At 37.2% G+C, this 12,605-nt stretch overlaps 3 protein-coding genes across 5 annotated transcripts in view; 2 read left to right on the top strand and 1 right to left on the bottom strand.

The window, feature by feature from the left end:
- Positions 1-12,605, bottom strand: part of LOC148738388 (uncharacterized) — an 88,773-nt gene that overhangs the window by 49,010 nt on the left and 27,158 nt on the right. Inside the window, exons 3-5 of one of the 3 annotated variants that reach the window (XM_088750923.1) lie at positions 10,588-12,605; positions 10,171-10,348; positions 8,178-9,539 (exon numbers count right to left, since the gene is read on the bottom strand). The exon at positions 10,588-12,605 is cut by the window's right edge and continues 977 nt beyond it. The exons of 1 other annotated variant lie outside the window; for it this stretch is intronic. In XM_088750923.1, coding sequence (XP_088607049.1) covers positions 9,537-9,539; positions 10,171-10,348; positions 10,588-10,661 — 255 coding nt within the window. In that variant the 5' untranslated portion in view covers positions 10,662-12,605 and the 3' untranslated portion in view covers positions 8,178-9,536. Of the gene's footprint in view, positions 1-8,177; positions 10,349-10,587 lie in introns of those variants that run through there. One more of the 3 variants, XM_088750921.1, reaches the window with a different exon arrangement.
- On the top strand, positions 2,639-4,983 carry LOC148738392 (uncharacterized). Its single transcript, XM_088750919.1, has 3 exons — positions 2,639-3,565; positions 3,799-4,269; positions 4,768-4,983. Exons 1-3 carry the CDS (start codon positions 2,999-3,001, stop codon positions 4,978-4,980), a joined length of 1,251 nt encoding a protein of 416 aa, XP_088607045.1. The 5' UTR covers positions 2,639-2,998; the 3' UTR covers positions 4,981-4,983.
- Positions 5,018-8,579, top strand: LOC148738391 (uncharacterized). Its single transcript, XM_088750915.1, has 3 exons — positions 5,018-5,626; positions 6,075-6,371; positions 6,665-8,579. The coding sequence occupies exons 1-3, from the start codon at positions 5,018-5,020 to the stop codon at positions 7,841-7,843; spliced, it is 2,085 nt and encodes a 694-aa protein (XP_088607041.1). The 3' UTR covers positions 7,844-8,579.

Below are 12,605 nucleotides of genomic sequence, written 5' to 3'. Positions count from 1 at the left end.
TGAGTTAGTGAAACAGTTGTACAATTTTGAAATGGTTTCTTAGTGACTAATTTCGTAACAAAAAAACCATGATATTCTGTGCAGGCTAATTAAATCTTGCACTTGATACAATCATATGAAAATAATTTGGTGAAAATAGTAAATGTATCAGTACTGAATTAACAGACTTTGCCAGTTTCCTTCTCAAGCCATAGTTTTTCACATAGTGCATTCCTTACTTTTTTTGCCTCCAGTGACATCTCTGATGCTTGAACAATTTCTCATCTGCAACAGTTTTCTTATTTCCTCATGATTTCTCTTTGACCATTTGCATCCAAACTCAAATCAAGCTTTTTTGAAATGGCATCTCCTCGTGCAATGCATATATTGTGGAGAACCATACATGCCAATGTTGTTAAGCGGACATTATCTTGACTGCTTTCACTCTTTCGGAGTAGGACCCTCCACCTACCCTTGAGCTGCCCATAAGCACCCTCTGTAACCATGCGAGCTCTGCTTAAGCGGTAATTAAAGTAACGTTGCTTGGGGGTCAGAATTGCATTAGTATATGGTTTCATCAACCATGTTCGTAGAGGGAATGCAGAGTCCCCCACTACAAGTGGTGGAACAGTAACATCTCCTACAGTTTTTCCAATTACTGGAATGAGGCCTTCTTGGATACGGGTCCAAAGGTCGGTTGATCTAAAAATAACTGCGTCGTGAGAATTTCCTGGAAACTTGCAGCTACCCCACACAAATCTGTAATGTGAGTCTACCATTGCCATCAGTACAATGGAATAGAAATTTTTAAAGTTATGGTACTCTTTGCATGACTGAAGTCCTCCAGGCGGGCATTTCATAGGAATATGGCAGCCATCCGATGCTGTCCAACAGCATGGAAATTGCCAGAATTCTTCCATGTCAAGAATTTTTTGTTTAAACTCTTCTTCAGTTTGGGGCATGTGACTTGACACATTCTCGTTCCATAAATGGTCCACCAAGACTTGACAGACTTCCTGACAAATTGAGGAAATTGTGGAGACGCCTAGTCCAGACATTTCGGCGATGGTATAGAAATAATCTCCTCGGCTTAGTCTATACAGACAAATAGCAAGCCTCAGCGCTGGTGATATCGGTTCTACCGTCACAGTTTGCCGAATAAGGAAGGGTTCAATACGTCTCAGGATGAAATTAAATGTCCCCCTAGATACTCTGAAGGTTTTTTTGAATCTTGCGTCTGAATAGATGTTGCAAACATTTTGCCATCAGCCAGAATTTCTTTTTAGCCGATGACACGAACGAACTGGACGAGGAACTGTGACGTTCCTATGGGAAATAAGCAATAATACAAGGCAAGCCCAATTCAAAACTCGTCTTCTCCTGGCAGCAAGGTTGTTTAATGCCAACTGCATCTTAAGTCGCCTTTTTCTACCCTCCTTGATCGCATTTGCAAGAAAAACAAGCTCTTCATTTCCAGCATTTGTATTTGCCACTTTTTTCCGCCATTTTGGTAAGCAATAACCGCTGACCGCAGTAGAGTCATGTTCAGTTTCTCAATTAAGTTCGACATATTTAGGTTCGACGTTTGAATCAACTGCCGAACCTAATTATTCGAGTCGACCCGAATTGCTATTAGGTTCGGCACATGTAAAGTTCGACGTTTGAACCGGGCCTTAAAGTAACCTTTTTACGTGACCAAAAGTGTTGTACTTTAAGTACAATTAAAGTATACTTTTCTAATTGTTTAAAAGTATACTGCATTCCTGCAAGGGCAGGAGCAAACAACACACGTATGGAATAAGGTAAGCCACTTTTATTTAATATTTTGACTTTTAACTACCTCTATGGATATCTTGTAGAAAATCCCATACAACTCCTTATAAATATGCAAATTGTGTTCCTTTTGTGGTTCTTAAAGAGAGCTTAGGCCACCTGTGGTAAAATCATGTTGTGAGAAGGTGTTGTTTACAAAAATAAGGTTGAGAAATTTTATCACGCAGTCACGATCATTTGCACGTTAACCAAAGATGACTTGCCAGTCATTACTAAAGTTAATGGTCATTTGATCACTTTCTTAATATTCGGCTTTGGGCACAGAAATAAAAGCGCAGCAAAACTGTTGGTGGCATTTTCTATCAACGATTTCTGTAGAATGTTATGCAATGAGATGCGTTTCCATTGCTGTGTTAACCACAGTGTATTCAAAATATTTCTATGGTATGCGAAAGACAATGAATGGAACTAATTCTTACTGTAAAATTACAACTGTGACAAAGCTTTACGAAAAGCTTGTACTCATCGAGGGCTAAATAAAAATAATAAAACCTCAAAGAAGAATGTGTTTTACTAAAGGATAGCATCCAGTTTGACGTGAAACATTACTGCACTTTAGCAAAATGCCCCATCTATTGTTATCTGATTTATCTAGTGTTGACTTAAGACAGACAAATGATGTTGGTGATGACTTAAATTAACAGACAAATCTTAGTTTAGCAACAACATGGCATATATTCTTTCATTTCATTGGTTTGTTGAGGAACATAGTTCCTGAAGAGTAAGGTTCATATTATAAACCCAAATCTGATTGGTTGACACGGTAACTTATTTCCCAAAGATCTCATTACAAATGTGAGATCTGATTCGTTCATTCATGAACGAATACCTAAAAATGTCTACCCTGGTCCCAGAGGCTTTACTTACTCTTTCGTCTCTGTGGTTTTACGAGCCGCGAAGCGGCGAGAAAATTTGACGAGCCGCGAAGCGGTGAGAAGTAAGCGAAAGCCTCTGGTTGGAGACGGTTAGAAACTCACTTCCATGCAAAATAACCTGTCAATCAAACAGAATTAATCCCGTTAGCAAATAGCCAATCAAAACAGAGTTTCCCCGGTGACTTTCTTTATGCTTAGGGAGGGGAGGTCTAAACATTAAGACTACTTTAGGGGGGATAGCACAGTTTTGTTATTACACACACACCTGCTGCATAGGAATGTGACAGATCAGTGTTTACATCCTCGGACGAATGTCAAATACGATTCAAAATAATACTACTCCTTCAAAAAGTGCTAGGTCTCATCCATCGAAAATATGCCGTCATTGCAGAAGTAATATCGCTTGCGGAAGACCAAGAATCCATCTTTTTGGACCGAAATCGCGTAACGAAAATCTGCTCAAACGACTGTCTGACGTTCTTGATGCGGAGGTTCAGCCTCACGACAGCCTTTCAGAATATTTTTGTCAAAGTTGCTATCGAGAATTCTTGAAGGTTGAGAAAGTACTGCTTCAGAGCAAACAGATTGAAGCTTTTAGAGGCAAACATAAAACTTCCATCGAAGAACAACTTACTAAAGGTGTTCAAGGTGGCGAAGGCCGACAAAAGCGATGTAACCGAAATTCTCCTGCTTCAGTAGAACGTCAGAAGAGGCCAAAACCGCTCGGTCCTGCAAATGAGTCCAAGAAGAATTGTATACCGAGTGCTCGAAGAATATTACTTCCAAAAACGGATGACTTTGCCAGTAATAGTCATGAAACGATAGAAGGAGTAACGCGAATTGAAGAGGGACCAATTCTTGACACTTGCAAAACAGAGGTGAGAAATATTCTCGTTGTCAAGTTAAGTCAGGAGCCATTAGTAATGGGCTCCTGGTTAGGTGTAGTATTCTTTAAAATTTTCCTTCTTCTTGGTAAACGCAATGGAATTTTTTAATTGGGATAGCTTACATTTAAAAGACCAAATTACTATTCACGGAGGCCAAAATAGATTTTTTTAGTGTCTTTAATTTCTGCCTTTTTAAGTATGAGCTATTCCATTTTTTTTTTCAGGTCCATTTAAGCTACCCTTCAAAGAAAGTAATCAAAGTTATCAAAGATGCTACAGATGCTAAAATTATTCGACAACTGGCTGACAGCTCATACAATTATGCAGCAAATGCTATTTGGAGCAAAATCCAGCTAAAAAATGAACTGGCCAAGAAAATTGAAAAGGAAATTGACCAAGAATGCCAGAATATCTGCAGTACAAAACAACCCTCCATGCTGAGAAAATGTGATCCCAATAGTTTGATGAAGTTTTCAGATAAGGAATTTGAAGAGGAGCTTCAACTTCGTACACCGGTGTTCCACACATTTCTTAAGTCAGCTATGGGTGTTGAAAAACAGAAAAAAGTTAAGTCCTCTGCACCTGCAATGACAATGGCTGCTTCAGTCCTTTTGAAGCACAGGTGCCAAAGCATGTCAGCTCATGCTTACAGATATTCAGTTGGGGTCCTCTGGCACAGTGGTGCTAAAAAGCAGGTGCAACATAAATTACAAAGTCACATATAGTGTTAGCTCAGCCTAGTCCTAGGGCATTCCTATCTGAGAAGCACGTGAAGCACTGGGACTGTGAAAGAATAAAATATTGAGGAACAGGATAAACCTGGGGACTAGGCTGGTTTTTAGCTGATGAGATTAATTTTGCATTTGTTGTTGTTGTTGTTTTCATTATTTTCTCTCTTAGAGCACAAGCACTTAAAAAGTGTGCAACATAGTACTAAATAATTGATAAAGTATTTTTCATCAGCATGATTTTCTACAATATAGTGCAAATTGTTGAACAGTTTTAGTGTTTGCACTCTAGTGTTACTGATGAGTATTATTATTAATACAATTTTATTATTAATTTCAAATGAAAGTAAATTTGGACTTGAATTATCCAAAAAACTTCATGAAGCAAGGTTTTACTTAAGTTGGACTTAAGTAAGACTGCAATTAATTAGTATCGTATTAATAATTATGACTTCTTTTGAACAGGGTTTCCTCAGAAGCAACAGGTGGGATGTCTCTGCTAGCCATTCTAGCACTTTAAGCAAACTGGATGAAATGGGTCTGTTATCTGGGAGAGAATTGAAAGACTGGAAAGAAAATCTAGAGAGACATGCTTACATAAAAAAAGGCATTATTAGAGGCAAGAAAGCACTGCCACAAGCCAGAGGAATGTATACCACAGGGATTTGTTACCACTGATGTCAGTGACCTCAATTTGTGCTTTCCAGCCCTTTCAATGTCTATGGACATTGACTTACCAAGCAGTGTCAATAATAATCCTCTTCATCACAATAACATGCATGTGGAACTTGAAATCGATATGGTAAATGATGGCAAGGACAATATGAAAGAAATCTTAATGAGGCAAGGCTGTGTTGAAACCTCAATATATAACATGTTTGAACTTATTGAGAAGGAGTTCCCTGACCTGAACTATGGTGACATTGATACATCTATGATTGATAAAGTACTAAAGATCCATGAAAGTCAGAAGCCAAAGAGTTATCAGATCATAGGTGACAATATTGACTTGTATGCAAAGGTAAAACACATGAGCTCTGAAAACAAGAACAAAAGCATTCATTGGTTTGCAATGAATGCTGTTCAAGATCGTATCACTAGGTTGGACCTACCGGATGATATGCCCATTAAAGATATCCTCGAAATGGAAAATATTGAGTTTTTACCATCATCAATTGATAATGAGAAATTTCTGCATGACTTAATTCCCTTATGTGCACGAATTGGCATTGAAAAGTTACCTGCACTGAAATGTTTCAAAGATGTCCAGATCAACCACATTCCTCACCAGTACTCAAAAGAAGCAAAAACAAAGTCAACTCAGGTACATAATGTAATATTTAGCTCTTGTAAGTTTGTCAGGGAGAGGTGATAGACAGATGTGGGAATTAATGTTCAATAAAATAAGACCAAAAAATAAATGGATAAACTAAGTAAAAAGGAAATAAAACAACCATTCAATAAAATAGCTGTAATTCTTTCAAGGTAGTGCTTTGGGATCAAAAAGACTGGAAACTTGATATGATAAATGCAGTATCTGCTGCAGATACTGCATTTATCATGTAAAGGTAACATGCTACTGTGATATCACCGTTTGCTCTTGTCTAATCAGAAGTTAATAGTAAAATGTATAGTAAATTTTGTTAAATATGATATTAAATCTACTGTAATGCAATCTTTTTTCAAAAGTCCCTTCCGATATTCTTATAAATACACCCAAAGTCCCTCAACTGTGTATAGCAAAATTGTTGATTGATTTGATTGAATTTCAGGAACCTCTTGGTATTGTTTTCAAGAATGAAAACTTGAATGATGAAATGATTGACATCATCCAAACCATCCATGAAAAATTCCTTCCTGTAACATTACAAGAAAAACTCACAGAAGATGGGGATACCATCCTAGCAACTGAGGTCGCAGAGAAAATTTTCTTCGGTGGTGACCAGCTCACAGATGAAAGAGCCCGAAATTCTGTGTATGCCAGAAGTGACGGTGATTCAGAGTTTGAAAGACTGGAGGGCCTTATCCCTAAAGTAGAAGACTGGCATGCCATCAGACTTGTGTATCAGGTACATAGAAATCAAACTCTGCCATGAAAGTTATGGCCTTCAAGGCTTCTGGAGTACTCATGCTCTAATAGTATTTATCAAATTCCCTCGAATGTTTGCCGGTTAAATATTAACCAAAAACTTGCTTCTATTAAAATTTACATTTTGAAAAAGTAAAATTTATTTTTTTCCATAATTTTGTAAAAGTATTGTATTCATTTCGTAGTTATATTTAAGTTATATTTAATTTCAAGTAGACAAATGAAGGTTTCATTTTACTGCTAAAGGCAATGTTTATTAATTTTATGTTCCAGATAATGTATGATATACTATATCATCCAGGCTCTGCCAACGATGTGGGCAGCATGTGCTCGAACATGAATGTCACCAATAACATCAATGCAAAAACAACAAATGTCCTTGACAATTTTAACTACTGTAAAGATTATGTTAAAGTTGAGACAGAAGCATTTGTTGTGGCTGGTATCATGTCTCATTTCAACATGGAATCCTTAAATTGCAACATAACCATCCCCAATTATGTTGAAAATGCGACAAAGGAAGTTCGAATTATATGGCTGCACAAGCAAATGAAAGAAATGCTGGAAAGATTCATTATGACAAAGCAAAAAGAGGAGCTGGACCAACTACTTCAAGAAGTCCATCAAGCCAATCAACCTCGTCAGAAAAAAGTGTATTTGTGTCGATGCTGCAACAAGTCATACGTGTACAAGAAGTGCCTTGATCGCCATGAAAAAAAAGAGCATCCTGAATTTGAACAGCCAACAGAATTAAAGACAACAGAAATACACGATTCCAAGTCAATAAGAGAGAAAGACGACTGCATCTACAACTATGCTTGTGCACGATTGGGTTTGGGATTACTGCTTCACAATTTTGATGATTCGGTTAGGGAAGGAGATGGTGAGAGAACATTACGGTGCTGGAAGTTTTTAATGTTGATATACAAGTGCTACAACCATACAAAGTATGCAGTGGCTGCTTTACAGCTATTGGCAAATGTCAATGCCATGCTGTCTCCAAGAAAGGCTCACTCCCTTGTGTGGAACAGGACCATAAATAATAAAGGAGGAAAAGGAAAGAACATATCCTTGGATTTACGAATGGAACATATTGTTCACCTGCACAAAGAGATGCTTGCCAACCTTGGAGTTAACCTCACCCCTGAATGTGCTGCTAGAAGTAGTAATGCTGTAAAACCTGTGGAAGAACTATTGAGAACAGTTGATAATGAACTTTTGTGCAAGAGATCATCTGGAAAGCACACAGTCACTCGATCTCAAAATGATTTTGAGCTCATTGTTAATGAGCTCCACAGTAAAGGAAGGGTGTTCCAGTGGAGGCCTGAGGAACACAGGCATTATCAATGTTTTCCCGAATTTAAGAAAACGCTGGTGAACAACCTTAATTACAAAACACTCAACAAATGGATTAATGAGCACAAGAAGCAGTGGTCCAAAAGAGGAAATTGAAGAGCAAGCTGAACAGATTAAAGATTTTTGATGATTTTTCCTCAGTATTGTTTTCAAAAGCTGTAGATTTTCTTCAACCTTTAACAAAGGAATTATTTAAATAATTTAATGAAGACCTTGTATTTTTATACCAAAGGCATAGACATTCATTGAATTGCACTTGTTTATGGTGAGGTTACTTCAGCAAGACCAGTATAACTTTAACAGCTAAAACACCAAAAACTTCCAAATGCATTAAATTAAATGAATAGCGTGAGTTTTGCATTAATGTTCTGGTTGCTTGTGAATGTTTTTATGGTTGAACATTATTTGTTATTGCATAATTCTATATAGGTAGGTTTACAGAAAAGATTTATTGCCACATGTGAATGCATTACAACCTGCATAGTTACTGTGTAATAGTTTATAAGCCCCTTTTGTCTGTACAACAAGAATAATATTCTAACAGTTAAAAAGGTTTTGTTATATTGTCAAGACACTCTCATGTTGACAAAAAATACGTGGGTAGTTGAGTACCCCCAAGTTCAAAGAAGTAAAACTGTAACTCTTGAATCAGTCTAGTTAAATAACAAAACTTAAACATCATGGGTCTATAGAGACAAAACTAGCTATACTTAATGTTTTAACAGAACTTTATCCTAAAGTCTAATGGTCAGTATGTCATGTGTTTTAAACATGGCTTAAAATAAAAAACAACAACTTCAAACTAATTGTTGTTGTTATTGTTTTGCTGTTTTGTTTTTGTCTTGTTTTGTTTTTTTAATTTAATTGCTATTTGGTTGGAATCTTTTTGTCCTCATGAGACAAGACCATATCACCGACAATTTTGAATCACATCAACAATAGTTGTTTTGCATCATACTCTTCTCTCTATACAGTTAAATTCCATCTGAAAAATATATTCTACCGCGTGGAAAGCATAATAGAAATGAGATATATGCAAAATACTTGTAGTTATGTCATGCCTGTGAAAAACAGCAATAGAGTGGTAAAGTGTGACGTCACAAAAAGATTTTTGTCCGAAATTCTTGAATTGTTTCAGGAAATCGAACATGATGCCCTTTCAGAATATGCAAGCAGATTTTGAAAATTCTCAAAGTTTTATTTTATGATTTCATCACTTTACTACTCTATACAATATGATAAACTAAGTTGAAAGTAGAGCTTTTGTCTAGTTTGACTAATTATAATATTGTTCATAGTAAATGCAATGTACTATCTTCAATTTGAGTTCTCCTCTCCTGCGGATGTACCACTAGACTGGGATTCATCAAAGGTTTTTCCATATGTAAGGTCATACCTTTCCTGAGGCACGTCTGGCTCCACTTGCTGTACTAAGTCAATTTCTTGAAAGCTTACATCCTCAAAGATTTCTGCAAACATTTGTAGGATAACAACTGCATGGGACTTCTTTAGCACAGGTAGATAAGTTACAATGTCATCGAGAGTAAAGATGTATTTACAGTGTTCAAGGACAGCTTTCACCAGAGACTTGCTAAAACCAGCTGTACATTCTGGGTTAAGGTAGGTACAGAGCCCTTTTTGCTCAGCTTGCATTTCTTCTATGAGGAGATCTTGCAAGAGCTTCCTGTCCTCTTTTGAGACAGTCCTCTTCTTTCTATCTTGCCTTGCAGTGCCATTTGTTTTGACAAATGATGGAATTGGTATTGGGCATTTCTCTTCGCAGTTGCAATCACTGTGACAGTTAACACAACACTTATGAGACCCACATTCAAATGTCAATTCATTAATTTGTTGAAATTCTGATGCAATTTGTTTTCTCAAACAAGTTTTAGTATTGTCACAATAACTCAAAATGGCATCCTCGCATTTCTTTAAATGGTGTCCATTATAAAGTAGGACAGCAAGAGCAGGTTGGCCATCTCGTCCTGCTCTTCCAATTTGCTGAACAAATTCTTCTACTTCTCTTGGAGGTCCATAATTGATCACCGTCCTTACATTGGGGAAGTTGACGCCCATACCCAATGCATTTGTGGCAAAACAACTCTGCACACTCCATCTTTTTCATATAAAGAGTTCAAAATTCTCTCCTTTTGTTTAGCCAGTGTATTGTGGTGAAACATTCCAAATAATAAATTTGTGGACTCTTTTTCACAACCAGGAGGGAAATAACTTTCATCACCAAGCTCTGATTTAAACAACTGAAATAACTGCCCACAATCCTTGATGGACTTGCAATAGATAATTGTCCTCTCTAGTGCATTTTTTTGATCTCTTAGCCTTTCAATCAGCCATGCAAAGGTTTTCCAAATCTTAGTAGAAACAATCAACTTTGTAAGGTATATGTTTGCCCTGTATGGACTTACATAGATCAGTTCAAAGTCATCTCTCAAGGCAAGTGCATTTATAACAGCAGTTTGAGTTTCTAGCTTTGCTGTCGCAGTCAAAGATAGCATTGGAGTACCATTAGGTCCAAGGGATCGCAATTCGCCAATTCTTGAAAAGCATTTCCTAAAGGCAGCTTTCTGTGCTTTGTCAAATCCCCTGAAACAAGTTAAATGTTATAGGAAGTTTTAGAGAATTTTGTGAAATGAAGCAAGGCAGCACTATGATGGATTTGCATTTGCGCATTCGTGAATGTAATCATAATTATTAATAGTTCAGGTATTCATTCAAACACTCGTTGTATACAAAAATAACACAAATATCTCATGAAATATTCACCCGTGTTCCATCAACATATATACCAGAAATGACAAGACTAAGTTTTATAGTGTACCTACCATTTCGGTACGACGTGGGCTTCGTCTGTAACAAACGTTAACAGTCTGCTTTGGTAGTCTTTGCTAAGCAGCATCTGCCTCCACTTCTCATTTTGAAGAAAGCTTTCGGGACTGCCAAACACAAAAGAATACTCTCCTCGAAGAATGGCATCATCATTGACTTCGTCGCCGCTCACAGCCGCCGCTGTTAGACCATAGCTTTGTAGTTAGCGAATGTGCGATTCTATCAATGATTTAAGAGGACAAATGACCATAATTATTGGATTCGTTGGATAAGAATATCCTCTTACTGACAACTGACGGCAAAGATCAGGCAGAAGCTGAAAAATCAATGACTTTCCATGTCCTGTTGGCAATATGGCGAAGACGTCTTTCCTGTTAATGAGGCCGTGAAGTGCTTTCTTTTGCTCTTCTGACAGGGCTTGGATGTTCTCAAAGCGGTATTCGAGAGCTATAGACACTATCTCTCCGAAAACAGCCTCCGAAACGAATTGATTCATGAAGAAATTTTAGAAAATGCAGAATACTTGAAAATACAACAAATGTTGGCTCAGAGTGACAAACTTGAAAAAAAAAAACCCATCCCTACCCTGGTCAAAAGTCAAATGGAAGTAAAAACTCCCTAACCCCTCACCCCTATGACAAACTCTTTTAAACCAATCACAGGCGAGGTGAAAAATTGACCAATCAATGAGCCAGAACAAATTTGTGAAATCTTTAATTTGATTGGCGCGGTGAGATCAGTAAATTAACCGTCTCCAACCAGAGGCTTTCGCTTACTTCTCACCGCTTCGCGGCTCGTCAAATTTTCTCGCCGCTTCGCGGCTCGTAAAACCACAGAGACGAAAGAGTAAGTAAAGCCTCTGGGACCAGGGTAAAAAATGTCAAGTACATTTTTAGATGGGGATATGTTAAGTATACTTTTCAACTTGAAAAAGACATTTCCATCAAGTCTGAAAGTCTTTTCGACACTTAAGTATACTTTCACCCTACTTTCTATTTGAGTCATGTATTTATAAATAAATGGAAAGGTACTGATTGATAAAGTTATACTTCAGTACAGCACATTTCTAGGAAAGCTCGTATTTAAATTGTTTCCTTGGAGCAACAAAAAAATAGGGAAAGAAATAAATGTTATACAACTGATATACTTAATGCTTCAGCACACAAAACTACCTACAATGTTGTCTACACAATTTTTTAAGAACCACTTCATCATTTTTCATAAGGACTGGGTTGATGAGCTACTGATCAATCTCAAACTGAGAGGTAGTGCTCCTCTGAAACTTGATATTACACCCAAAATGAAGGCACAGACAAAATAATTATGGGGGCTCTGCCTTGGTTTACAGAAAAACAAGACATAAAACCAACATTTTAAGAATTTTAATATATGAAGGTTTATACAAATCACTGGATTTGCAGTAAGTTCTTACGCATTTTACACCTATGAATTGCATTATTTTAAACAGATGAAATAAGAACAGGTGTTATAAGGAAGTACACCCTCATTAGTCCTTCTCATTCATATCTGTTGGGCAGCTGGCAGAGAAACATGCCATTCCCATGTTGGCTGTCCACTAAAACACACAATGCCTTGACACTTTTTATGGGGAAGACTAGATTACTACAGCCTTCTCTCCTAACTGGAATAAGGTGCCTCAGGTTACAGTTGGTAGATGTGTCCCGAGAGAAAATGATATCAGTAGCAGGCTGTAAACAGCAGTCAGCAATTCCATAGTAATAATTAGTTTTGCAACTACATGCATTCGTACAAAATAAAGTATTTGGACACTGTACAAACAACTTAACATACAACTTAACCCTCAAGAAACCCCAACTCATCCACTTCAACTGTGTTACTGTTCCTTCGAGAAACATTTTGGTAGCTTTTGATGTGAATTACACCATTGTTGATCTGAATTTGCTTAAATGAAAAAGCTTTTGATACTCTTGCACCCAACTTGTTTTCAAGAAAACCTGTAAGAGCAGCACTTAAGGCAGCTGGTGCCATCATA

Source organism: Stylophora pistillata, chromosome 2 (assembly GCF_964205215.1).
Source record: "Stylophora pistillata chromosome 2, jaStyPist1.2, whole genome shotgun sequence".
Classification (NCBI taxonomy): Eukaryota; Metazoa; Cnidaria; class Anthozoa; order Scleractinia; family Pocilloporidae; genus Stylophora; species Stylophora pistillata.
Note: the sequence above shows the minus strand (reverse complement) of the source record. Positions and strands in the feature narration are given on the sequence as shown.

What these genes read in the sequence shown, in the direction of transcription:
- LOC148738391 (XM_088750915.1), top strand. Translation starts at nt 5,018, where the DNA reads ATGTCTATGGACATTGACTTACCAAGCAGTGTCAATAATAATCCTCTT. An exon ending in CAAAAACAAAGTCAACTCAG is followed by an intron (nt 5,627 to 6,074) that starts GTACATAATGTA and finishes ATTGAATTTCAG; the next exon opens with GAACCTCTTGGTATTGTTTT. An exon ending in CCATCAGACTTGTGTATCAG is followed by an intron (nt 6,372 to 6,664) that starts GTACATAGAAAT and finishes TTTATGTTCCAG; the next exon opens with ATAATGTATGATATACTATA.
- LOC148738392 (XM_088750919.1), top strand. Translation starts at nt 2,999, where the DNA reads ATGTCAAATACGATTCAAAATAATACTACTCCTTCAAAAAGTGCTAGG. An exon ending in TTGACACTTGCAAAACAGAG is followed by an intron (nt 3,566 to 3,798) that starts GTGAGAAATATT and finishes TTTTTTTTTCAG; the next exon opens with GTCCATTTAAGCTACCCTTC. An exon ending in ACAGTGGTGCTAAAAAGCAG is followed by an intron (nt 4,270 to 4,767) that starts GTGCAACATAAA and finishes TCTTTTGAACAG; the next exon opens with GGTTTCCTCAGAAGCAACAG.